The following is a 24,852-nucleotide window of genomic DNA, read 5'->3' on the forward strand; positions in this document are numbered from 1 at the left end:
ACAGAATGTGGCCGTTCACAGAGACGGTCTGACACGAGGGACTTTGCCAGCCAGGTTCCGGAGAGCCTGCAGTGTCCATGAGAATCATTCTGCTGAGAAAGGCTTGAATGATGCCAGAGTGGTTCTCAGCCCTGAACTCCCGATCATTCCCGCCCGCTGGGAGGAAGGCTTACCAGGCAGGCAGGAGTGAGTCATCTAGGGTCCTCTTCTGTGCTGGGGACAGTCCATTCAGCCATTGTCAACTCAGGCTCGAGGTACTAGGATTCTAAGCCTGGATTTATATTTGGAAAAAAAGAACACCAGACTAGAAAGCACTTTTGTAAATCTGTGGTTACAGACAAACCTGGTCTAAACATAGGTAGTTGATTATAACCTGCTTTCGGCTTTCGCTCACTGGTTAATTTGATTGTCCGCTTCCTGGGTTGGGAGCTAAGGTGAGGAATGGATTGTAGCCGAACAGTGCAGGGTCCCCCTCCCTGTCACCACGGAGGGCACGGACATAGGATACAGGTGTTTCTGGGGGATTCACTGCGAAAGCTGGTTAAGGAAGAGAGTCGCTTCATTGGGATGGAAGGAATCAAGCCTGACATTTAGGGAGAAACGCGAGTGCGTTCTGGCGTAAGAAGATTCAAGGCTGACGGCAGTCAGGGGTGACATTTGAAGGTGGCAAGAAGAATGAACCGTGTGAAAAATCCGTAAACGCCTTTGCCCTTGAAACCCACACAGTTACCCAGAGATGAGTCAGGTCTGCTTTGTGCACCAAACACGCAGGACGATGTCTCAGTAACTGGACTGGATTCTTGTACATCCCTAAGTTAAAGCCCTAACGATACTCCGCCTCCCTCACCAAGCGGTTCAGCATCCTTAGCTTTAAAAAATAGCTCCAGGAAGTGCCTGAAGCTCTAAAGAAGGTATTTTTTTTTTTAAGATTTCATTTATTTATTTGACAGACAGAGATCACAAGCAGGCAGAGAGGCAGGCAGAGAGAGAGGAGAAAGCAGGCTTCCTGCTGAGCAGAGAGCCCGATGCGGGGCTCAATCCCAGGACCCTGAGATCATGACCTGAGCTGAAGGCAGAGGCTTAACCCACTGAGCCACCCAGGCGACCCCTAAAGAAGGTATTTTTAAGTGAGCAAAGGTGCCTAGGCCAGTGCCAGACACACAGTCCTTCCAGCACTTTCTTCCCCTGCCTCATCCCCAAGGCACACCATTATCTCCAGCATCTAGTTCCTAGAGCCTAGGGACTGGGGTACTGCTGTTGGGCTCTTTGCAGACACCCCTGCCTTCATATCAGGGGTGGTTCTAGCTGTTCTCCAAGGCTGTAGTGCCCCAGTGTGGAGGGCTGGGGTAGGGCCTGGGGCCACCGGGGTAGAGGAAGTCAAAGAGGGATGTGTAGGACCTGAGGTCAGAAGTTTGGGCACCGCCTTGCTGTGGAGCCCAAGGCAGGCTGATGGGTGGTCTCTTGACCCCACACCCCGTGAAGGGGCTCCCAGGGCCTCTCGGCAAATTAGCACCTGCTCAGGAAGTGGCATAGATCACAGGAAATTAATCAGCACCATCTAAGCAAAAGAGGCAAAGACACAGCATTTTAAGGTGCCAAGAGCCGTATCTTAACATATCAACTATTAACACATCTTCAAGTCACGGACGCACACGTGCGCAGTCATGCTCAGGGGGCCTGACAGGACATGGAACATCAGCAGATAAATCTAGATATTCCAAGCTGTGGGGTACTAGGCTGTCCATTCTCTATCCATGAGATAAAATTAGTAATTGCCTTTGGGTCCCTCTCTCTTTCCCTCCTAAAGTCATGAGGTGTAAGGGCTCTAAGCTCTCAGAAGCCCAAGGGGAAGATGAGATCTTGTTTTTGGTTTTGTTTTTTTTAAGGATTGTATTTATTTATTAGAGAGAGAGTATACACATGCACCAGTGGGGGTGGGACAGGGAGGGGACGAAGAAGCTGACTTCCTACTGAGCAGGGAGCCCGATGGGGACTCTATCCCAGGACCTTGAGATAATGACCTGAGCCAAAGGCCAACACTTAACCACTTAAGAGACTGAGCCATGCAGCACCCCCTCACCACTATCCCCCCACCCCCGGCCCCAGATCTTACTTAAAAGCAACCACCATCCTCAGCCGTTCCTTTGAGCAAGGCTTCCTCAGGGCCCCCAGGCAAGCAAATGTGGCAGTGCGTTACTGCTCCCGAAAGCACGTGACACTAGCTTCTCTAAGCACCAGGAACTGAGGCAAGGGGGAGATGGTCTGGGGCCTGGGGTTGGGCCAGCAGACAGATGGTTGGCTGGAGGGTCTGGGACCCTTCTCACTTTCTAGTGTGTTTGGTAAAGTCCCGTCTGTGATCTCGAATGTGCCGTCATGAAAGGGGGAGGAGTGAGTCATTTAGGAAATTCAGCCTGATCTTTCAGCAGCCCAGCAGTGTTGAAACGGTCAGGTAGAAGTTCCTAGGATTTTAACCACAGCACAAACCTCTGAGGCATCAGCCAGGAACTTTCGTCTTCCAGAAGGACTCCATCCAGGAAAAGACCAAAGCTGGCTTAACTTTCGCAACAAAAGCTGGAGAAGGCAGTCAGTGGCCCCAGGGCAAAGGAGCCAGTGCCTGGGGAACATAGACCTGGAGCTAGCCTCCCATAACTGTAACAGCCTGCTAATCAACCTCTGGTTACCTAGGGGGCTGAGCTGAAGGAGATATTAGGTCTTTTACCCAGAGTCTCACATCTGTAGAGCTGTAGATCCCAGCCCCACTCTGACTCTGAGTCAGTGTCCTAGCCAATCCATTTCACCCTCTCCCTTAACTACCAGGCTGTGACTCCTGGACATGTAATGGTCCATACTCTGGTTTCTTTTCAGATCACATAAATCTTTCACCTTTTACTATATCAACTTTAAATGGTAGCAGTAAAGAGATGAGGATGTATTTAAGGTGAAGGAATCAGGCCAGTTAGTTTTAGTTAGTTCTGGGATTCAGACTTCCCCTCTCCTGCGTTAAATTCCCACATCATCCCCTAATGCTGAGTAACTCCTCTCAGCCAATGCCCAGTGGGTGTTGCTTTCCTTCCTATCCCCCCTTTCCTGAAGAGCTGGACATCCATTATTTTTCTGTTACTCTGCACCAGCAACTTTGTGACTTGAAGCACACACATTTACCATTTTCACGGTTTCTATCCAGCAGGAGTCCAGGCTTGGCTGGGTGCTCTGCCCAGAGTCTGGCTGCATTTAAGCTGTTGGGCAGGCTGTGTCCTCATCGGGAGGCTTCACTAGGATCCTCCTCCAACTTCATTCAGGTCACTGGCAGAATTCATTTCTTTTCGGTTGTAGGACTGAGTGTCCCAGTGTTTTTGCTAGATGTTGGCTAGAAGCCGTTCTCTTAAAAACCACCCACAGGTCCTTGCCATGGGGTGCTCTTCATAAGCCACTCACAGCATGCTGTCTCATCAAGGCAGCAGGAGAGCAAGTCCCTTAGAGCCTTATATGTGGGTCATAATGCAATCATGGGAGCAGCACGTCACCTGTGTCCTATTCTGTCGGACAGAAACAAGTCGTGGTTCTCATCTGTACACTATGGCAGAGGGGATTACACAAGGGAGTGAATACTAGAAGGCAGAGATTACTAGGTTGTCACCTTAGAGCCCATGCGCGGGATAGCTAAACCCTTATCAACTTTGTGAAATTCATGCTTTTTAAAAAATGTATTTAGAATCCATTATGTGGTATGCCTGGGTGGCTCAGTTGATTAGTGTCAGACTCTTGATTTTGGCTCAGGTCATGATCTCAGGGTCCTGGGATTGAGCCCCATGTCTGTCTCCACACTCAAGTGGGAGTCTGCTTATTCCTCTCCCTCTGCTCCTCCCACTGCTCACTTTCTCGCTCATGCCCACTCTGTCTCTCAGATCTTAAAAATAAAAAACCTGGGGCACCTGGGTGGCTCAGTGGATTAAAGCCTCTGCCTTCGGCTCAGGTCATGATCCCAGGGTCCTGGGATCGAGCCCCACATCGGGCTTTCTGCTCGGCAGGGAGCCTGCTTCCTCCTCTCTCTCTGCCTGCCTCTCTGCCTACTTGTGATCTCTATCTGTCAAATAAAATAAATAAAATCTTTAAAAAAAAAAACACCTATATGTGCCAAGTACTGTGCCAACTAGTAGGGCTACAGAAGAAACAAGAAATGGTTTCTGCTTCACGTAGCTCACAGTCTGTTGGGGAAGACCAGTGGCTTAGATAGAATGTGCTGCAGTCACACACAGGGTGTTTGGGGCCAGACCCGTCAGAGGACCACTTCCCAGAGGAGATAAAATCTCTGTGGCGTAGATGAAGGACAGTAAGCCATAGCCAACTGACAGTAGAGTGGGCCTTGCAGAGGAAGGACCAAACAGGAAAAAGGGTTAAGCCTGAGACAAGAGTCAAGGAACAGAGGGCTTGAGGGCCAAGCTGAGTCCATGGCAGGCATCGCACGCATGGTAGGGAGTTTATACTCATTCTTGGAGATGAAGATCTTTAAAAACCAGAAGGGGATGCTTTATATTGGACCCTGGATGGCGCAGATGCAACCCTTACTAACGCCTCTTTTTGCTCCTTGGGTCACGTGTATTGGCCATCACCTCATTCAGCAAATTCCAAGACCGTCCCCTTCTTTTTCTAGTTTGCATTTTAATCTCTGCAAATCTCTTGAAATAAGCAGTCAGCACAGTGGGATATGACCTGGGAGCGATTTGCTCGGGTGGAGTTTGGGACACCCTTAAAACTCAGTGGTGGGGACGCCTGGGTGGCTCAGTTGGTTAAGCAGCTGCCTTCGGCTCAGGTCATGATCCCAGCGTCCTGGGATCGAGTCCCACATCGGGCTCCTTGCTCAGCGGGGAGCCTGCTTCTCCCTCTGTCTCTGCCTGCCATTCTGTCTGCCTGTGCTCGCTCTCTCTCACTCTCTCTCTGACAAATAAATTAAAAAAAAAAAAAAAAAACAACTCTGTGGTGTCCCTCTGCCTTATGTTCTCCTTCGAAGTCCACCCAAGAATCCTGTGATAATAACCCATCCTCCTGGTTGAAGACCCTCAGCTGAATTCTTCAAATTCAGGACTTACTGTTGTTTACCCACATATACTCCTTTTGAATCTGACCTCATTCAATGGAGGGGGAGACAAAGGGCAGATAAGGTGCCTGGGGACTAGCATGTGGGTTTGAAAATAAGACCTGTTCTGACCTTACTTCAGTGGAATTTGTTGGAAACAACGCTCATGTGAAGTCAGAGGATGGAGTTCAGTTTGGACTTTGCCACGGATGTGTCGGGCAGTCGTAACCAGCTACTGGTCAAAACCAACTGTGAAAAGGTTGATCGCATCGTCATGAAATAACATAGTAGTTGACTGAAACTTACTGCGCATCAGTTTTTAATATGTGCAAGCCTGTAGGCACTCGTATCATAGGTATAGTCATTTATTTCATAAACATCAGTCAGTATCAAAACCGGTGGATACAGCTAAGGTATTTTGGGAGAAAACAATGTCAAAAACAAGAAATCAGAGCCCCTACTCTTGAGAACTATGATATATTTTGTATTTTCAGTCGTGACTATTTATTCCCCGCTCCACCTCTGCTACTAAGTGACAACACTTAGGGCTTCTCTCTTCCAGGAGATGCGAATGTGCAGGGAATAGCGATTCGCTTAGTGTTAGCCCAAGTACCTACAAGGAAGCAGTCTACGGGAGAAATTAAATATCATGTTTCTATAAAAAATTAAATAAGACCTGTTTTGATCCCAGAACTGTCACTAACTGTATGCCTTGAACAGCGTTCTTAGTCTTTCTACTCCAGGGTTTCATCGTGTGTAACAGACAGTAATACGCACCTCCCCAGACTGGTTTAAGGTTCAATAAAATACCTGTAAATCACACAGCACATAATGGGTATTCTGTTAATGTTCGCTTCCTTCTCTTTCCAAATAACCATCCATTTGCTGAGGTGGTCATGTGATAAGCTCCCTTATGGGCGGGCAGGGGCCCTGTTTTCTTATTTTCATGTTCACGGTCCTCAACACAGTGTCTGGCTGCAGAGCTCGCCACAATACAGGCTTATGGAAGGAGTGTTTCACTGAGTGTACAAACATGTGAATTGTCAGCTATTGAGCTTTTAAAAAAACATTTATTTATTTATTTGAGAGGGAGTGAGCAGGGGGAGGGGCAGGGGGAGAGGGAGAGAGAATCTTCAAGCAGACTCCTCCCTCAGTGCGCAGCCCTCAGGCTCGAGCCCAGGACCTGAGCCGAAATCGAGAGTCGGATGCTTAGGCACGCCTGGGTGGTTCAGTTGTTAAGCATCTGCCTTCGGCTCAGGTCATGACCCCAGGGCTCTGGGATGGAGCCCCACGTAAGTCTCCTTGCTCTGCAGGGAGCCTCCTTCTCCCTCTCCCACTTCTCCTGCTTGTGTTTCCTCTCTTACTGTGTTTCTCTCTGTCAAATAAATAAATAAAATCTTTAAAAAAAAAAAAAAGAGTCAATGCTTAAACTGAGCCACTCAGATGTCCCAGGTGTTGGGTTTTATAGAAAGTTCCCATGGAAGACTGTCACTGTGCTTCCCCTTACCATGATCCAGAAACCGTGGCCACCGCTGGTGCCAACTTCATCCGCTCGGAAAGACAAGTGGCCCAGTGGCTTGAGCTTACACTGGAACAACCCGCCTTCCTCTTTCCAGCTGACGGACCTGACCCAAGTTCTACAATCTCGCTAAGCCTTGCTCAGTGAGGGAAATAATGACACCGACCTCCAAGCGTTGAGTAAGGATCCAGTGAGATCACTTATATTTAAACTGTTGAGTGCAGCCCTTATTCCTAGTAAACACTCAGTACCTGTCCGCTAATACACCACGTAAATGAAGAGGTTCAGAACGGTGGCCGCGGCTCTGGTCCGCGCTTTCCTCTCACCTACCAGGGCTGAGCCAGAGCCTCTTTTTTGTAGCTTTGGGGTGAAACCATTTCGAGGCACTAAAAATCATCCATGGTTAAGTATCTTTAGCTGATTCGAGTGGCTTAGAGAGGAAGGAGGTGGAAATAGGAGGAGAAAACAAATGACATCTACAACCTGAAAGGACTCCTCATTTTCATCTGTTTTTCCCAGATCTCTTACTTTGGGAGGGGGGGGGAGCTTTATCCTCACTGTGTTTGAAATCCCACCTGCAGGTTGTTGGAGCGCAGACCCTTCCTGTCCCCCTGCCCCCAGAGGCCCCAGGCATACCTCAGAGCTCCAGTCGAGGAACGGGGGCCGGGGGGATCCCAGTCACAGCCCTGCCCTGCCCTCCACTGTGAGCCTAATCCACCTTTTCACCTCTCTGTTGTCTCCTTTTCCTCTTCCGTGACAGAAAAATAACAACAAGGAACTCTGCCTACCTCTCAGGGCTGTTAGGAGGATCCTCGAGTGAGGACATAAAAGTCTTAAAAGCGTCTTCACTACGGCGCCATTTTTCTCAGTGAGCTCCCTCCTGTTCCTGGGCAGGCCTTGCCTCCCTGAGGGCAGTCACTGCCTTCTTGGGCTCCTTGTCTTCCTGCAGTAGCTTTCGTGCCTTCTGCATGTCTCCAAGCACTTCTGCCCCAGGCTGCCAGCCCAAAAGGCGTTTAGGGGCTGGCCGTGGCTCTGTATTAACCTCCCACCTTCCCCAGTGCCCCACTGGGACACACCCTCTTTTATCTGGTGACATCTTTGCCCCCAACCAGCTGGGCTTGCCTCTGCAGGGACTCAGAGACTCCACACAACAGACACTGCCCCGCCAGGGGTGTCTGATTTCTCTTGTTTTCTATAGAACCCGTAACCTAAAAACAGAACCTTCTGGACTGAACGCAGTTTGAGAAATGCTGCCTTCACCGTGGAACTGAACGCAGCGGCTAGGCGAGGTACCAACCCACACTCCACTGTTGGGTATCTCTTAGAGGAGGAGAAAAGGATGAAAGCATGCAAAAATGGTCAAGTTCCAGGGGAGGGAGAGAGTTCTAAAAATATAAATCGTGGCCATATTTACCGAGGACCCAGTATAGGCAGGGGACTGTGCCAAGCATGTTACTCTAACGTATATGATTTCATTTACTCTGGTTCCGGGATCGTTGTGTCCCTGGTTTGCTGTGCTGTCCTCGGTCAAAATTAGAGGTACCCTCTGATCCTGTTTCTTGAGGGATAGCCATAGTTCAGCAGTTGCAGTTTGAAACATTTATCCTGTTCTCTTGGGAAGTACTTTAGCGGGGGAGAGATGAGTACGGCCCAGCAGCCCATGCAGAGCCCCAGTAGCTGAGGCTCTTAGAGGAAAAAGGGGCACCCTGGCCAGCCTCCCCCTACTGCATGAAGACTGTTGACCCCCTTCTCAGAGCTATCACTCCTCAGGTAACTTCAGCGAGTGAAATCTGTCCCTCTGGGGCTCACAGCCTCTCAGTGACTCTCAGCTTCCCTCCTTGTCTAACCTGAACCCTTCTGCCCACCTCCAGACAGTCTGGCTTGTGTCCCCCTCTCCAGCAGACTCTCCCTACAATAGTCACGCGTCTCTGGCTGACATCCCCTCTGCGCCTTTTCTTGTGTTTTTGCCTGGAAAACTTTCCTCTCGCTGCAAATCCCATACACTCCCCAAGAGCATGCTGCATGGTTTTAGACTTCTAGCAGAGAATGAATCTGGGTCTTCTGATGCCAAGTCTTGGGATATACCTATTAGCATGGAACTTATATTTATTCTAGGAAAATGGCAAAGATCATTAGTTAACATGCAGAGGCATGGGGACAAAGTTATCTTTAGGTGCCTGGTAGATGCTGGACGCCACCCTGAGCTCTTCAAGTAAAGTATCTGATATGGATATTAATCCCCATTCTACCTCGCGAAGTAGGTACTGTTATCCCCATTTAAGAGACTGGGAAAATGAATCTTAATAATGAAATGGTCCGTAGTCCCACAACTAGTCAGGGTTTGCCTCCCAAAGATCTACTCCTTTTACACTACAAACACTCTACTTGTGCCTCTGTGCAAAAACTCATTGATTTAGGGGGTCAGGGGGGAAGGTATTGTCTAGATCCTAGGGAGACTTAGAGGCAGAAAGAAATGTTTTATTATGTCACCACCCATGGTCTAATGGCTGGTTTCCCAATTACAAACGGCTGCCCCCCAGCTGCGGAGGCCAAGCTGCAGCCCCTTTTTAGCAAGAACAAAACAAGGCCACTCCATACAGGCTGCTGGGCCCCACCACAGAAAAACATCAGGGAATCTACGCGACATTTTCCCCACTAACCACCCCCCCAAGGAGAGCTGCTTAATAGGTTCTTTATGGGTTGGAAGAAGAGTCTTGTTGATAGAAGAGAAAGAGGGGTGTCACCACAGGTTGGATTTCTTCAACTGGAAGGCCTTCTTAAAGCCCCCAAATGGCTCAGCATTCCCCCCCCTTCTCCGATTAGCTTTATAAAAAAAAAATCCCCCAGCGTTTTCCTTCCTGTTGGCTAGCCTTGTGGAGGTAGTGTCCCAGACCCCCTGGCAGGCCTACTATCCCATTGATTGTTAGATGCACAGCTCTCAAACAGGCCACAGCCGCTGAAAGCCTAGCCATTAGCCTCAGCTCACTGAAAGGGTTCACCGCCAGGAGACTGATTGTGAAATTGGGTCTTTATGATCAATATATCTTTCTCCATTAGGTTCATTTCCTCCAAAGGAAATGGGCAGGGCCATTATGGTTTGTGTTTATTGACGCGCCCCTCCACTGGCCTTCTTTGGCTTCATGGGGAGAAGGCCACAGGAGGCTGAGACCTCAGAGATGAGGTTGCTAAACTGAAACCCGCCAGCCTCTCGCAAGCCTATCTTGCTGGCCTTGGTGACAAAAAAAAAAAAAAAAAGGTAGCTGGAATTGCTTGTGTGAAAGGAATGGAATGTGTTATTTCGTTATGTAGGAAAAAGCAACCAACTCTACCAGGTAGAGAAGGTGGCATGGGTTTGGGCACAGTTGGAAAGAGTCCAGATACACAGAAGAACTTTCTGAGCACAAGAGCCCTTAGGTAATCCAGAGACATTGCGGAGTCCCGTTAAGGTTTGTAAGAAGAAGAAAGATTCCTTCAAAGGACATGCTCGAAGGAAGTACAACCTTGTCTGGTCATGAGGAGGAACAGACCATCCAGTCTCTAGATCTTTTTGCCACCACAGAATCCAGCTTTCTGACTTACGGTTGCTTCCGGGGACCATTATGGATGTCACAACTTTCTTTCTCAACCTCCCTGTGCAGGCATTCATCCCTTTTCACTTTGAAGATGAAAAACTAAAGCATCGAATTGGGAAATCACTTCCTTTGGGGAAAGAACACGTGAAAACTGGTGCCCATGCCTCAGCTCCTTCAGGGGCCCACTACAGCCACAGCATTGGACCAGTCCTTGATTTTACTTCTGCCAAGAAGTTGGCTATAATGCCACCTCTGCTGTTCTGGGGCTTGTGTGGCTCTTAGCTGTTCCTCAAATGTTCCCCAATATTCGTTTGATTTCTGACCTTCACTGAAAGGTGGTACTAAGCCTATATGGATCTCATCAGCCACTGGTAGCTGAGAGGGTAACAATGGCAGAAAGCGAAGTCTCCATTAATGGGCAGTGATGGGTGAGAGGAGCTGTATGTGCCTTCAGGGGTTCAAGGTGGTTGGTCTGTAAGCATCTCCTATCCTTGACCTGGACTCATGTCTGCTCTGTATTCTGTGTCCATCCCATCCTCACACCGTATTGCCCTGCACGTGGGCGATACTCCACCCCTAAAACAACCCAATCCAACAGGAGAGAAAGAGAAAGCAGGCTGCTCTCAGTTGGAGGTGGAACCAAACCTCCACCGGAGAAGAAAGTTAGAATCCAAGTGGAATGGGTATTCAGCAAAAGCCCGAGAAGCAAATAATTTCTGATACACAGAGAAAAGATAATAGGGAGAACTTCTCCCTTTTAGGTCAGCAGGGACTTTTTTGGATTTTGTTTTATAGTCAGAAAAGCTTTCTACATGTCTAGATTAGCTTCTTCGGAGAATAGGTTTGGCTTTACTCACTCTTATTTGAAGGATAAGAGGGAAGGTCTCTGCTGATTGAGCTGAGGTAAAAGCGCAGGCAGACAGACGCGAATATTCTCAACATCTCCAGCTCCCTCTTCTGCCAGAGAACCCTATTCCAACCTGGAGGGCACCCAGGAGGCGGGAGCAGATCTCCACGATCATACCTAACAGGAGGGATAGGGGCCCCTTCACCCTGGGCTTCCAGAGAAGAGGAAGCTTGCTGGGAGGCATTTGGCAGAAATGCTGCTTCTTAGAGCTATGGCTCAGAGCTGGGTAGTAGACTTCTTTCACTGATTCGGAACTTGGCCATAACCTCCGGAACCAGCCCCTGGATTGGGACAATCACGGAGATGACCGGACAGCTGACCTATAGGCGTGAGCTGCCCAGGACCAGGAGGCTTCTTAGCAATACCAGCTTCATCGTTTTTTTCCCCGAGGATTTAAGTCTGTGAAGTGCCTGGTGCACGGAAGGCCTCCAGTCATTATTGACTTACCGTTTTTCTCCCCCTGGAGAAGCAGATGCAGAGTCCTCTGCTTGCCTCTGTTCTCAGGGTCGCTGTCAGCCTCAGCAGCCCATTAAGCCCCCTCACATTCTCCCATGAAAACAGTCTGCGCTGCGCAGGCAATTCTCCATAGAGCACAGTAAAACCCTCTGATATTTCTACCTAAAACCACATTACAAAACAATGTCTATTTTTCAAATACACCCTAAAAGAAACCCTCAGCTTCACTTAGTGGAACCACTGGCCTCTTGATACGGCTGGACTCTCCAGCCAAGAAAAATAGAAAGTGGGTTCTACCTAAGTTTTGCGCACTCCCCAGTCTGGTGCAGATCATGAAACTAATTCCGAGGAAAGGGAATGAGGTGCCTGACTAATTAGGTCATTTTTTAATTGAATTCAAAGTATTAGATGTGGAAAATTTAACAACCGGTATCCTGGAGGTTGAGAGCATTTTTTTTTTTAAGTCCTGTGGTGAACATTCAATGTGTCTAATATTTGCGATTGTCTTAGCTATGTGGAGGAAAGATCTCATTGTCAGTGCATGGGGAGTTTCATCCACTTGGAGGATTACATACTGGACCTCTTGTCTTCTCTTTTCTGACACAACTAAGTTTTGGGTCACAGAGAACCAAAGCATAGGGCAAACAGAATGTGGAGGGCACTGGTATGTGTTGGTCAGCAATTCAAAGCCAAGGGCAAACAACTTCAAGTCACTGGAATGTTCTACTTAATTGAATCAAGGTCTTATTGCTTTAAGGGAATGTATTTCCTTATATGTTTCCTTATATATTTGTTGTTGCTTATTGTTTTTTGTTCCTTACTACCTTTTGATTCAAGTGTCAGGTATTTGAATTTTGTCAAGTGTAAGAAAATAGGGGAGGGACTCTCTTCTGAAAGCACCTAGAGATGAGCTACCCTGGAGAACCTGGGGGTCTGGGCCAACCTGTCTCCCTGACCTGGGAAGCTTTGAGTCTTCACTGATCCCAGACCTGAGTGATTTGGGAGCTAAAGGTACTCCTTAGACAGGAAATAGAAACTCAGTGAGTAGCCTGGAAGAAATGTCTGACTTACGAACAGAAGGAGACAAGGAATCCTAGTTAAGCTAACAGAAGAAGCATTAGGGACCTGATTCCCACAACTAGACCCAGCATCTGGCAATGGTATTTGGTCTAGCTATCAGCATAGAACAATAACGGAAACTGTTGACGCTCACCCCAGCCCGGGCTTGTCTGTACTGCATTTTCACTCATCCGCACAGACATTCAAGCTACCGTCCCTCACCAGTCTCCAAGCTCTGTTCAGTCAGCCATCCAAACACTTCCCCAACGTTCCCATTATCATTCCAGTTCAACCTCTCAATGTCCCCCATCTGATCTTTTGCCAAGGCCTCCAAATAGCCTCTGGTGTACACTTTCATCTCCCTTCGGGCCACGCATCACAGGCAAATCTAATCAGGCCTCTCCACCTTCGCTGCCCTTCCCGTGGTTCCCAACATGTACTGTGATTGGGTCCAGGCTCTTTCAAATGGCACAGACGCTTGTGAGTGTCCCCTGCCTACCTTTCCAGCTTCTTGAACCTTTTTCCAGGCCTCCCACTTTTGCTCCAGTGTCACCAAACTAATTTCCCTGTGTTCCCTGTCTTCATGTCTTAGGTCCTGCCATTCACTCTACTTCCTGTCCCCACCCCCCTTCTTTTCTCTAGCCAGCTCTTACAACACTTTAAGATCCAAACCAACACCATTTCTTCTAGGACAGATTCCCAAACTTTCTCGGTTCACAACACCTTCAGCATCTCAGTCATTTTTATATTGAGCATGTAGGCCAACATAAATACCTAACAGTTCTGTTACTTTAGCAGTTAGATCCAAACAATGGAATGAGTATTTACCCCCTAACAGCCTAAGAGCCATGAGAAAAATACACAAAATGGAAAGAAAAATATTTTACTTCCCTCTTAAATGACCACAACCACTTATTAATGGGATGTGTGTGTCTGTTGGGCACTGCACAAAGGTTCAAGCCTTAGAATCAGGTTAGACACTGCTACTCTTCTCTCCTGTTCCACATTGGTTTTCCCTGGGTACTTTTTATCATAGCAGTTAGCAAAATTCCAGCTTCACAAAGAGAGGACATCTAGAGGCATGCAGCACAATCTAATAGTGAAACTAACTCCCTCAAGCTAGTAGCTTATGGGATGTCCAACGCGTGATAAGGATTGCTATGCTTCCCTCAAACAGAATGTCCCGTGGCTCCTCTTGCAGTTTGCTGCGGGGTCCCAACCTAGGATAACTCGGTGTCCAGTTTAAGAACTTCAGCCCCAGGGCGCCTGGGTGGCTCAGTGGGTTAAGCCACTGCCTTCGGCTCAGGTCATGCTCTCAGGGTCCTGGGATCGAGTCCCGCATCGGGCTCTCTGCTCGGCAGGGAGCCTGCTTCCCTCTCTCTGTCAAATCAATAAATAAAATCTGTAAAAAAAAAAAAAAAAAAAAAGAACTTCAGCCCCAGAAACCCCTATTTCCTCTTCTTTGTATGCCCAGTGCTAATACAGTGCCTGACATACAGCTAGTGTTTGGCGGAGAGGAAGTGAACTGCCCAGGGGGCCAGAGGGCACAGTGGAACCCCAGAGAACTGGGGTGGTTGCAGAGGAAACCAGGCTGGGTGACCATTAAACAGGACATCCCAGTTCAGGCTCAAAACCCGTGAATCTGGGAGGGAGCAGGAATCTTGCTGGACTCAGACGTGGGGCCAAACCCAAGCACGGGACCCAGAGGTGATGGTCCCCAAAAGGACGCCCACCAGCCAAACTTTATTGAATGTAGCTTTCTGAGCCAAACTCTTGGTTGTGTTTTTGGTTCTCATTTGGTTTGCTGGTAAGAGCTCCTGGGGAGGAAGCAGAGGAGGGAAGAAAGAAACCACTTTGTCTTAGGCAAACCAGAAAGGGATTTTTCCTTTCCAGCCCCCTTTAAGGCTTGAGGGCATCTCTGTGACCCTGGTGATGGGGCAGAGCCAGGGCCCTGGGGCCAGACCATCCTAGAACCTAAAATTCAGCAGAGCTAAGAGCAGACAATGGGAAGGATCCCAGCCAGAGCGAAGCAAGGCCACAGGTGGGTGCTGCTGGGTCCTCCCATCTGGGCTACTATCCTCCCAGCCACTTGCCTGGATTTTCCCATGAGCCATTGCTTTGATCTCACTGGTGCTTCTTCCCCACCATTAGCAAGACATCCAATTTTGCATTATTTTTTTCCCCTGCTTCCTGCTAAGGATGAACCCTAGGCATAATTAGGAAGGTCAGGACCAGGGTCAGAGAGATCAAATGCACGTTCCCCAGTAACAGCTGCAGCAGGTCACTGGTCCCCATGACTCTAACCACGAAGGTCCCATCTGAATAATCAGCTGCTGCAATCCAATGGCTGGACCCCTCGCCTTCGGGTTTAAAGGGATGCTCTGCCTTTCTTGCTCAAGGTCTCCGACTCTCTGCCAACTTCTGAGTCACTCTGAGGGTAGCAGCTGCTCAGGCTCAGCCTGGTGTTTGGGGTGCACCCCGCACACCCCACTGTTCTTGGCACTGGTCCCATCAATGGGCCGTGGAGGTGGGAGCTCTATGGCAACGGTCTCTCTCCAGCAGGAGGGGGAGGGGGGGAGATGCGTTCTGCCACTGCCCATGTGCAGTCTGTTCTGTGGGCAGCATTCTGGGAACAAACTCAGCCCAAGTCGTCGTCAGCCTGGCAGTGTGTGAAGGAGCAGAGCTCTGCCTGTGGTTTGTGACCCTGGGGAAGTGGTGACTTGACTCCTACCACCATCCTGCCTGGAGAAGCACATACCTCTTTGTTCCAGATGAGGAATGGCTTCCCAGAAACGTTCTTCTCCCCCCAAAAAGAAACACACACACACACACACACACACACACTTTTACAGCACCTTCCTGTGAGGAAGTTCTTTCTGGTATCTGACTTGAGACCTTTGTGCTATAGCCAAAGCTGACTTTACTTCGGCTGACCCTCACTAAAGAAGGTACATCGCAGACGAGAACCTTCCACAAAATCAATGTTTTCTCAGACTTGTCTTCTTCAGAAAGAAGAATTTGGGTTTTCTTAATCTTTCCTCGGAGCCTTATCACCCAAACCTTTCATTATCTTCCTCAGTTATATCTTTGAACCCTCTCCAGAACCTGTCTTTGGAGTTACGGGGACCATAACTTAATTAGATCTTTCATTTTCAGAGGACACTCCTAGTGCTTAAAGAAAAAAATGAATTAATTTCAGTCAGATATATTTCACTGGGGGAAGGGCCTGGGGAAAGAAAAAATTGAATCCTTTATATAAATAGCACATTGTATCACAAATGAGTTTTTCTTTTCCTAGTTTTTGAAACAATGGGTCTTTTTTGGGGTGTCAGTGTAATTCCTGGGAGACTCTAACCTAAAAGACCATGATTTGCATTCTTTGTGTGTACGTGGCTTCTGGATCTGAAAGGGCGTGAGATGTGTGCCTCAGTCTACTAAGTGGTAAAGGAAACAGGGCTGGTAATGTGGTAGCAATTAAGCGTCTTATCCAGGTGTGGGATGAGTGTTGGCGGGGAGGTGGGGGGTGGTCCCTGTGTTTCCAGCCTTTTCGGTACCAGCTTTTGTCCCAAAGGGGTTCTAAGGGGTCTCTCGCTGCTCCATAACATCAGCTTGCTTCTGTAACGCTGTTCTCCCTGCTCTGTAATGCTGCGTAGATTGCTTAATCCGGATCATTTGGTGTTTGGGCTCCGATTTTCATGGGGGGAAAAGGTATTTATCTGATCTTTGGGCGGTGGAGCTGAGTCCCAGAGCCACCATAGTGGCCAGGCTGCTCTGAGCATGCTACTTCCTTCCCCGGAGCTCTCCTTGTGTGCAGTGAAGAAGCCGGGCTCACAGATGATCTGGGGTTCTTGCCGGCCAGCCCCCCGGGGTTCCCAGTACCAGCCTTCTAGTTGCTCCATAGAGAGCCCAGGAGATGGACTGGGGCAGTGCAGGGGTGGGGAGACATAGGGGGACTGGGTGCAGCAGCCAGTTGAAAAAATGGTGCTTGGTGTGTGTCACCTAAAACTAGAATTCCCTCCCCGCTCCTCCCTCACCTCCCTCAGGAAGCTGAATCTGTAGGGTACAAGGGACAGAGATGGTCATTTACTGGTCACCTCCATGGCACCCCTCACTATGGAGTAGACGTACTGTCTGCCCCCACAGCAACCCCCCTACACCCCTGTCTGGGGGAGTCTACACTCTTCAGATCCCACTCAAAATGCCACTTCCTCAGGGAAGCCTTCCCTGACCCCTCAACCCAAGCTCGATGTCCCTGTCCTACGTCCTTAGGGCTCCCTGGGCTTTCCCTTCATTGCACTCAGCACCCATGTAATTCGTTATCTGCACCACCGATGCTCTCATGCCAGCGCGACCAAAAACTCCAGGAGGGCCGTGACCACTTCAGTCTTGTTTTTCACGGAATGCCGAGAGCCCGGCACGGCACAGTTCAGTAGGCATTCCGTGAGCACACACGCGTGGAGGCAGAACCAGTGGGTGACTAGCAAAGCTGGCTACAAACCCAGAACTCTCTGGCTCTCGGACACCTCCAAGTTCAGACACTGTCCTCGGAGGCATGTGCTCCAGGTCCTTGCTGCCGCCTCTCCAGGAACAGGGCTTTGACTCAGTTCTCCAGCAGGGGGCAGTGGTGGTGGCCTGGTCCCCAGAGCGGTCTAAAAAGCCTTGGGAGATGATGGTGGTGGTGGTGGTGGTTGGCCGTGGGTGGGAGGAGTCGCTGAATGGAACCAAAGTTAATGTCCTTGTGGGCCTTTAGCCCCACTTTCTAATGTGCTTTGCCAAGGGCTTCAAGCAAAAAACCCGCTTAGCAGGGGCTCTGGGTCAGTAGGAGTGGGTGAACAGGAAAGAGGACAGACCGAGACATGACAACCTTTATAGGGAAACAAAAATAAAATTCTAATGTGGAAACTGCTCAAAATAGATCGCACGGCTGTCGGGCTGCATGCAAATCCAGTGCTAATTACATGGAAATTAAGTACATGTCCTCATTTCCATATGCCTTGCTATGACCCTGGGTTGGGGGGGTTTGGGGGGGCGGGGGGCAGGATCCTGCTGCAGGTGTCTCCCCCACCCTGCCAAGGAGGCTGGGGTGTCGCCTACTTCACACTCTTGCCACAATAGTGAGAAAAGCTGATAGGAAGCTAAAAATACTAACAATAGAAATTTGATTTTTTCCTTCCAGACAAAAAGCCTTGGCATCCACAGGAGGAAGAAGTGTTCAGGCAGCATGTGACTGGTTGGTATGAAATAAATAAATAGAAAAAATAGCATATAATTAGCTCTGAGTGTATGTGGAAGAGCAGGGATATGCAGCCTTTCTCTAATGGACTGTTGGGGGAGGGGAGCGGTGGGATGAGCCAAAAGACCATGTGACAAGCCCGTTTCTCAAGCCAGTTGCCTCCTCGATCCCAGCCCCAGGATGTGCTTCTCCTTAAAGCTGTTTAAAGAAATTCAAAGCAGGGCGCCTGGGTGGCTCAGTGGGTTAAGCCGCTGCCTTCAGCTCAGGTCATGATCTCAGGGTCCTGGGATCGAGTCCCACATCGGGCTCTCTGCTCAGCAAGAAGCCTGCTTCCCTCTCTCTCTCTGCCTGCCTCTCCGTCTACTTGTGATCTCTCTCTGTCAAATAAATAAATAAAATCTTTAAAAAAAAAAAAAAAAAAAAAAAGAAATTCAAAGCATATCCAAGACGGGGCCCTTATCACAATGTCTGCCCGTATTAGTCACTTAAAGATACACTTTAGGGTATGGGGATGCTAGGTAGATAAATTAAAAGAAAAAAAATCTTGCTTGCCTTGTAGGACATCACTACCCAGGGCAGCCCCCACAGCCTGTGCTCCTGACGCTTCCCATATGTTTGGAGGCGTGTGGGTTTAATGGGAGCCGAACTGAAGGGTCAGACGGGGTTGGAACAGCCCTAGTGGGCGGAAGGGATTCGGAGCGTATCTGGAGTGACTTTAGGATTTTTGAGGGAGTTGTGGGATGTGGATGCAGTAAGACATCTAAGAGTTGGTCATGCCGTATGAGCTTTGAGGGATGGGTTTTTAAAGCACAAAAAGTACCCCCTTGGCAGAGCCTGGCTTACGGAGCATGCGTGCGGATCTGTCTCTGGGTCCTCCTTCCCTTCCGTTGTCCTCAAGTGGGGCCTGCTTGGCTCCCTTCTCTCTCTCTCTCTCTCTGGCAGGCTGTTCTCTCATGTTGGTGACCCCTTCCTGGATGACCCCCTGCCCCGGGAGTACGTCCTCTACCTCCGACCCACCGGCCCCTTAGCACAGAAGCTCTCCGACTTTTGGCAACAGTCGAAGCAGATCTGCGGGAAGAACAAGGCCCACAACATCTTCCCACACATCACCCTCTGCCAGTTCTTCATGGTGAGTCACAGACCACCCCCCCCCCACCCCCCACCATGGGGAGCCCGGCTGCCTTACTCCTGCCAGCGCCTCGCAACCTGGAACCGGAGTCAGGAGCCCCCCATACAGCTAGCGGGAGAGTCACGGGCTCCTCGGCTTGGATGGCCCTGCTCCGAATGAGTAAGGTCCGTGGCTCCTTTCACTTGCTCCTCTTTCTAAGACCTACTGAGGCCCTGGAGCACCGCAGGTCTGATGAGCCACCATGATGACTGCTGGACTCCAGGGGCAAGCCTGGCCCACTGAGTCAGGACTCGGACAGGCAGCCACAGCCATGAAACGAAGGCAGTGTCCACTCTTGTCCACTGTACGAGTAGATATGAGATGGGAATGACAGATGTACTCTACAGACAGGCGGAGGTGACCTTAGCCTCATGGACAGACACTGTCCACGGGTCTGTCTCACCAGATCTTTCCAGAGACAGCAAAGATACCTGTGACCTTGGTCACAATCCCGGGGTCCTGGGATAGAGCACTGGGCTCCCTGCTCAGCAGAGAGCTGCTTCTCTCTCTCCCTCTGCCAGCTTGTGCTCTCTCTCTATCGCTCTGTCAAATAAATAAATAAAATCTTTAAAAAAAAAATGATACCTGTGACCTGCCATGGTCACCTAATCTACATCCCAGCTATCACAGGCCTTACTTAATAACTAAATTAAATCCCCCTCACCATAATAAATATAAATACATTTCATCTACTTTGGTTTGCTGTGGAGAAGGAGCAGAACTGGTTTATCCAGTTATGTTAAAGAGGAGGCAGGACGCGAGCATGTTAAGACAACATTTTCCAAAAAATCATTTTGAGGTATTTTTTCCCCAGCTTTTCTCTGTCTCTTTAAGGTAAAAAATGTGTTCCTAACACCTTCTTTCTTACCGTTCACTTTGAAAATTAAAATAATTACCACTTCCTCTTAGTCATCCCAGGATCTTTCTCAAAAGCATTCAGAGTTCTAGAGACACTCTTTTTTTTTTTCCCCCCACCCAGTGCTCCAAAGAGGGTAGGAGGATGACATCACAGCTCTCTGAGCCCCATTCTTCCCAACTATCATGGGACTGACAGTCAAGTCAATTTCCAGTCGTCTAGGAGGGATAGAAATGTCACAGATGATGGGAGGCCGTGGAAGGCACACCCTTTACCCTGGGATGCTGCGCTCTCCAGGCGCGTTCCCTCCTTCTCCCCTTCTGCTGGATGATCTTACTGGCAAATTACACAATGGACCAAATCTTCTGTTCCCCCACCCCCCGCCCTGCCGTATCCCTGAGCCCAGCCAGGATGCCTCCAGCTCCAGGTGGAGGAGACCATGAGCTCCGGAGCAGTAGACCTCTTTCTCCCCTCTGAATGGAGCGTCTTGTCTTCCCCTGCCAGTGTGAGGACAGCAAGGTGGACGCCCTGGGGGAAGCCCTGCAGACCACGGTCAGTCGCTGGAAGTGCAAGTTCTCGGCCCCGCTGCCCCTGGAGCTCTATACCTCCTCCAACTTCATCGGCCTCTTCGTGAAGGAAGACAGCGCAGAGGTCCTCAAGAAGTTTGCCGCTGACTTTGCCGCAGAGGCTGCGTCTAAAACCGGTGAGCTAATGGCCCTGGGTCCTGGCAACCAAAAAACTGGGAAGGAAAGGGGGAGGAAGGTATGGAGGGGCAGGCTGGGGCTGGGAGCCTCGGGGTCCTGCAGGAATGCTGCCCTTTCCTGCAGCAGCCTTTGCCTCTTTGCCCCCTTTTTAAAAAAAAAAAAAAAACAGCTACTGTTCTGCTAAGCCTCCTGAGAGAATGTCCAGGGTCTGCCCCGACACCGAAGTTAAAGGCACACAATTTGCTGTGACACACTGAACTAAATGCAACCTTTGTAGCTACACTGTGTTTCCCATTCAGAGTCAAGGAACCTTCCCGTACAACCTCCCCCTCGGACAGGCATTTGCCTGGGTCTCCCAGCTCACTCTGTGAGGACCCAGGGCTGTGCTTGGGTGGTGGGATCGCACAGTGAGCTGAGGGGAACCACTTAGTATCAAATAATGAATCCACTGAGCCAATGTCCACAACTCGCAGAAACCCACGAGATGGGTCCCTGAAGCCTCAGCAGCCTGCCCCAAAACGTCACTCCTTCCAGACGTTTCTTCCTCTTCCCATGGCAGCTCTCAGTTCCAGTCAGCTGAGGTCTCCTGTTCGGAGGAATTAGTGTAGAGAGGGACTCGGGACTAGCACTGACGTAGAGGCAGGAGGCACGGGAAGGGGACAAATGGGAGAAGCTGCCGAAGCTGTCCTGTCTGCCGGTAGACGAGCCCGCTTAGGTTGAGGAGAGCTTTGCTGCAGTGGGACAGACTGTCCGGTGCAGGGAGGGAGGCGCTGGCAGGGGTGGTTCCCTGTTGGCCCCCTGGAGGGAGATCACGGGGATTTATTGGGGGCCACTCTGTGTTTATCAGTGAAGCTTGCCACAGCGGAGGTGGGGGCAGGCAATGTGAACCCAGGCAGGAAGGGAGGAAGGGCCAGGGTGTGTGCAGAGGACTGTGCCGAGCCCGAGCTGCGTGTGGGAGGTACAGCTGAATCTGAGCATTGAATCCAACGTTGGAGGAAGCCCAGAGCTGGCCAGGGCCCACCCCTGCCCCACCACCCCAGAGGTACCTCTTCTACTCGGGGAACCGGGCCTCATTAGAGGCCCTCCCCAGGCACGCCTTCTTCCCAGGGCCCAGACTCTGTCTTCTGATGTCCCTGGAGCCCGTTATCTCCTAGCTTAATATTTCAGTGAAATAACATAATAGAGAGGCAAATTGTTTCCTGTTCCTATCCCTCTAACCCAGGGAAATGGCTCTTTTTCATCCCACAGTAGCTATTAACAAAACCACAAAAACTCCCCCAAGACCCAAAACTGGTGTTGTAGCCACAAAACCCAAATCCTTCACAAATGCGTAAAGCAGGTATGGGCCAGGTCCGTGGCCAAGATTCTGAAGGCACATGAGCCAGAGACAGGAGGCCCTCGCTCCCTTTCTTTGTAGGGCGCGGGAGGGCCGTCTCCTCTCCCAGAGCTGTGGCCACTCTCTAGAAGAGCCTGACCTTCTGGGTTTCCTGCCCCTGTGCGGCCCCCTGGTGGTGACTTGGAGAACTGCATGGCCCTGCCCTGTGCAGCTGCTCCTACTCCTTACCTCCTTTTTGTGCAGAGCCGGCCATCCCATCTTGGCCCTAGAACTTAATCCTCAGTATTCTAGAGTGTTTTTGGCAGACCCAGATTCCTTTAGCAAGTAGATTTAGTTCCTTTATCCTGGGTGGTTTAAGGAGTTCTGTGCATGTGTATCCAATCATCTACAAATACTAAAAGCCCGTATGGTGCTGAGCGCTGGGCATACATTGTGAACAGGACCCAGAAAGCCCTTGTCTCATGGGACTTCAAACTAGAGAAATCCACCGTAGCATAACAGGGAGATGCAACCGGTACTTCTGTCTCCGTGAGACATGAGCAAGCCCCTTAATTTCTCAAATTCCCTACGTCCCCTCTGGTTGAATCTTCTGCGGTGTTCTAGCTTAGACAGTAGACGGATGCACCCCACGCAGAGATGTACAAAGGAAAAATAAAATCCATTGCCTTGGGTAGGTAGGTTGGTTTCTTTTATTACCCACGGGGTCTTAGAATAATAGTCTGGATACTTCAAGCCAGTGGTTTTCAGTCGGGGAGATTTCATCCCCCAGGGGCCGTGTGGCAATGTCTGGAGTCCTTTTTGCTTGCCACAACGCGGGGGGTGCTACCAGAAGCTAGTGGGTAGGGGCCAGGGATGTGCCTAAAGACCCCCCCCCCCCCCAGTGCACACAACAGCCCCCACAGCAAAGAATTAATTCTGACCAAATGCTGCTGGGAAGTGCTGTTTGAGACTTTGAAAATATTCCGTCTTCTTCCTCCGGTTCTGGTTCCTCCATCGGAGCTGTCCAGAAGCTAAGAGACTTGATTTCAACATGAGGGTGATACAGCTCCGGCCCCCCAGTAAGGACAAAAATCTCTGTTTCTACATCAATCAGCTCATCCTTCTATGTCTCGGTTTCCTCCTCTGAATGGTGGGCTGTGATAACCAGTGGGAGAGGAGGAAAAGCCAACCCCTCGGTGACCTCAGCTGATGCACGGTTCCTGCAGAAGAGCTGAATGAGTGGCTTTTCGCCTCTCAGATTATAGGTTGATTCAGGGTCTTTTCCACGCTCCTCTCCCCTCATTCTGCCGCCGTGAAGGAGGGAAACAGGTTTCACCTGGCTGAGGGACTCCCTCCTCTGTCACTTGGGAGGCAGAACTGACCAGGGCAGGTCTCCGCCATGGCTGTGATGGCCACATTCTAATACTGGTTTCCTTCCTTTTTCCAGAAGTCCATGTGGAACCTCATAAGAAGCAGCTGCACGTCACCCTGGCTTACCACTTCCAAGCGAGCCACTTACCCACCCTGGAGAAGCTAGCCCAGAACATCGATGTCAAACTAGGTTGCGACTGGGTGGCCACCATATTCTCGCGAGATATCCGGTTCGCGAACCATGAGGTAATGTCTCCCCGTGGCTCCTGACCCTACCAGAGAAGCCGGGGTGCTGTGTGAACCGGGAGCACTTGTGGCCCACTGCTGCAGGGAGAGGGGTACCAAAGGAAAGCAGTACAGTGAGCACCAGACCAGGAGTCGGTTGGCCCACAGTTTTCTCCGGGCTCTGCCTGACTCCCTGGGAAGCTTGGAGCTTGCACCCCTCCTCCCTGGGTCCCACGTGACTCATCTGCATACTGTCCCCATTGTTCTCTCTGCCCTGCCAAACTTCCTGGGCTGAAACAGAAATGAAATGGGAGGATAGAAAAGTATACTGGCAACATTTTAATTCTATAAATTCACGGTGTTCATGAAAGACCTCATCCAGATCTTAGGTAAGGAGAATACAGAAATACCAAAAAACCAAAAAAAGACAAAAAACTGCAAACACATAATTAACAGATATTTGTTGAGTATCAATGGCATATAAGTTACCATGGAACATACTAGAATTTTAAAACATGGTCCTGTCCTCAAGGAGTTTGAGTCCAGCACGGGGGGAAACAATAGAAACATGACATAAAAACAGAGGCCACATGTTGAGACAGTCTGTGTGTGTCCCCTGGGAGGCAGGAGGGGGACCACTGACTCCCAGCGCGTGTGGAAAGGTTGGCATAACCCTACCATCCTTCTTTTGAGCGAATGAATATTGATTTCCAGGACAAGCCTGTGACACTGAAGAGTAATATTGCCCTTTATTTTCCTGAAGGAGAACCAGAGGTCCAAAGAGAGTAACTCTCTGATTCAAGGCTAACTAGCACTTTAGGACCAGAGCTGAAGCCGGAGCCCAGCGATCCCAAATAATAAAGACAAGCAACCCACCTTAAAAACCAAAAAACCATAGTTTGATGAAAAATTTGTCATCCAATTTAACTACATTTATGAAACCGTATTTAATTTGTTTCCCAATTTTTCAACAGCAAAAGGACTGGTACTTTTGTCAGTTTATGTAGCTTTTTTTTTTAACCTGTTAGACTTTTTTTTTAAATATGAAAAGCAGTTGGGCTCTCGGTCTAGCCCAGCTGATCTCATCACTGTTTTGGAAGTGAGAAGAGCCGACCCATGAACCAAAGGTGAGGGCCTCTGTCAGGGACATGTAGCTTTGACCAACGCTGCTGACAGGAATGTTGTGTCCTCCTTCCAAGTCAGTTGGTGGAAGTTTCTGGAAAGATACAACAAGGAGACTGGGCTTGATCTTACTTAAGAATTCTGACAACTCCTGGAATTGCTTAGGATGAGCCCTAAATATAACGAGGGAGGTGTGGCTGACTGGGCTCCTCACAAGGACGAAGGACAAAAAAAGTCAAGGGTTGCATGCAGATGGGCCGGGAGAAGTCAC

At 49.6% G+C, this 24,852-nt stretch overlaps 1 protein-coding gene across 2 annotated transcripts in view; it reads left to right on the plus strand.

Moving 5' to 3' along the window:
- The window catches only part of UBASH3B (ubiquitin associated and SH3 domain containing B), a 139,418-nt gene that overhangs the window by 87,452 nt on the left and 27,114 nt on the right, over window positions 1-24,852 (plus strand). The window contains exons 2-5 of one of the 2 annotated variants that reach the window (XM_047691968.1): window positions 17,764-17,821; window positions 18,763-18,949; window positions 20,349-20,547; window positions 23,311-23,480. In XM_047691968.1, the coding sequence (XP_047547924.1) occupies window positions 17,764-17,821; window positions 18,763-18,949; window positions 20,349-20,547; window positions 23,311-23,480 (614 nt within the window). The remainder of the gene's footprint in view (window positions 1-17,763; window positions 17,822-18,762; window positions 18,950-20,348; window positions 20,548-23,310; window positions 23,481-24,852) is intronic. The other variant, XM_047691967.1, reaches the window with a different exon arrangement.

The sequence above is a fragment of the Lutra lutra genome, chromosome 10 (assembly GCF_902655055.1).
Source record: "Lutra lutra chromosome 10, mLutLut1.2, whole genome shotgun sequence".
NCBI lineage: Eukaryota > Metazoa > Chordata > Mammalia > Carnivora > Mustelidae > Lutra > Lutra lutra.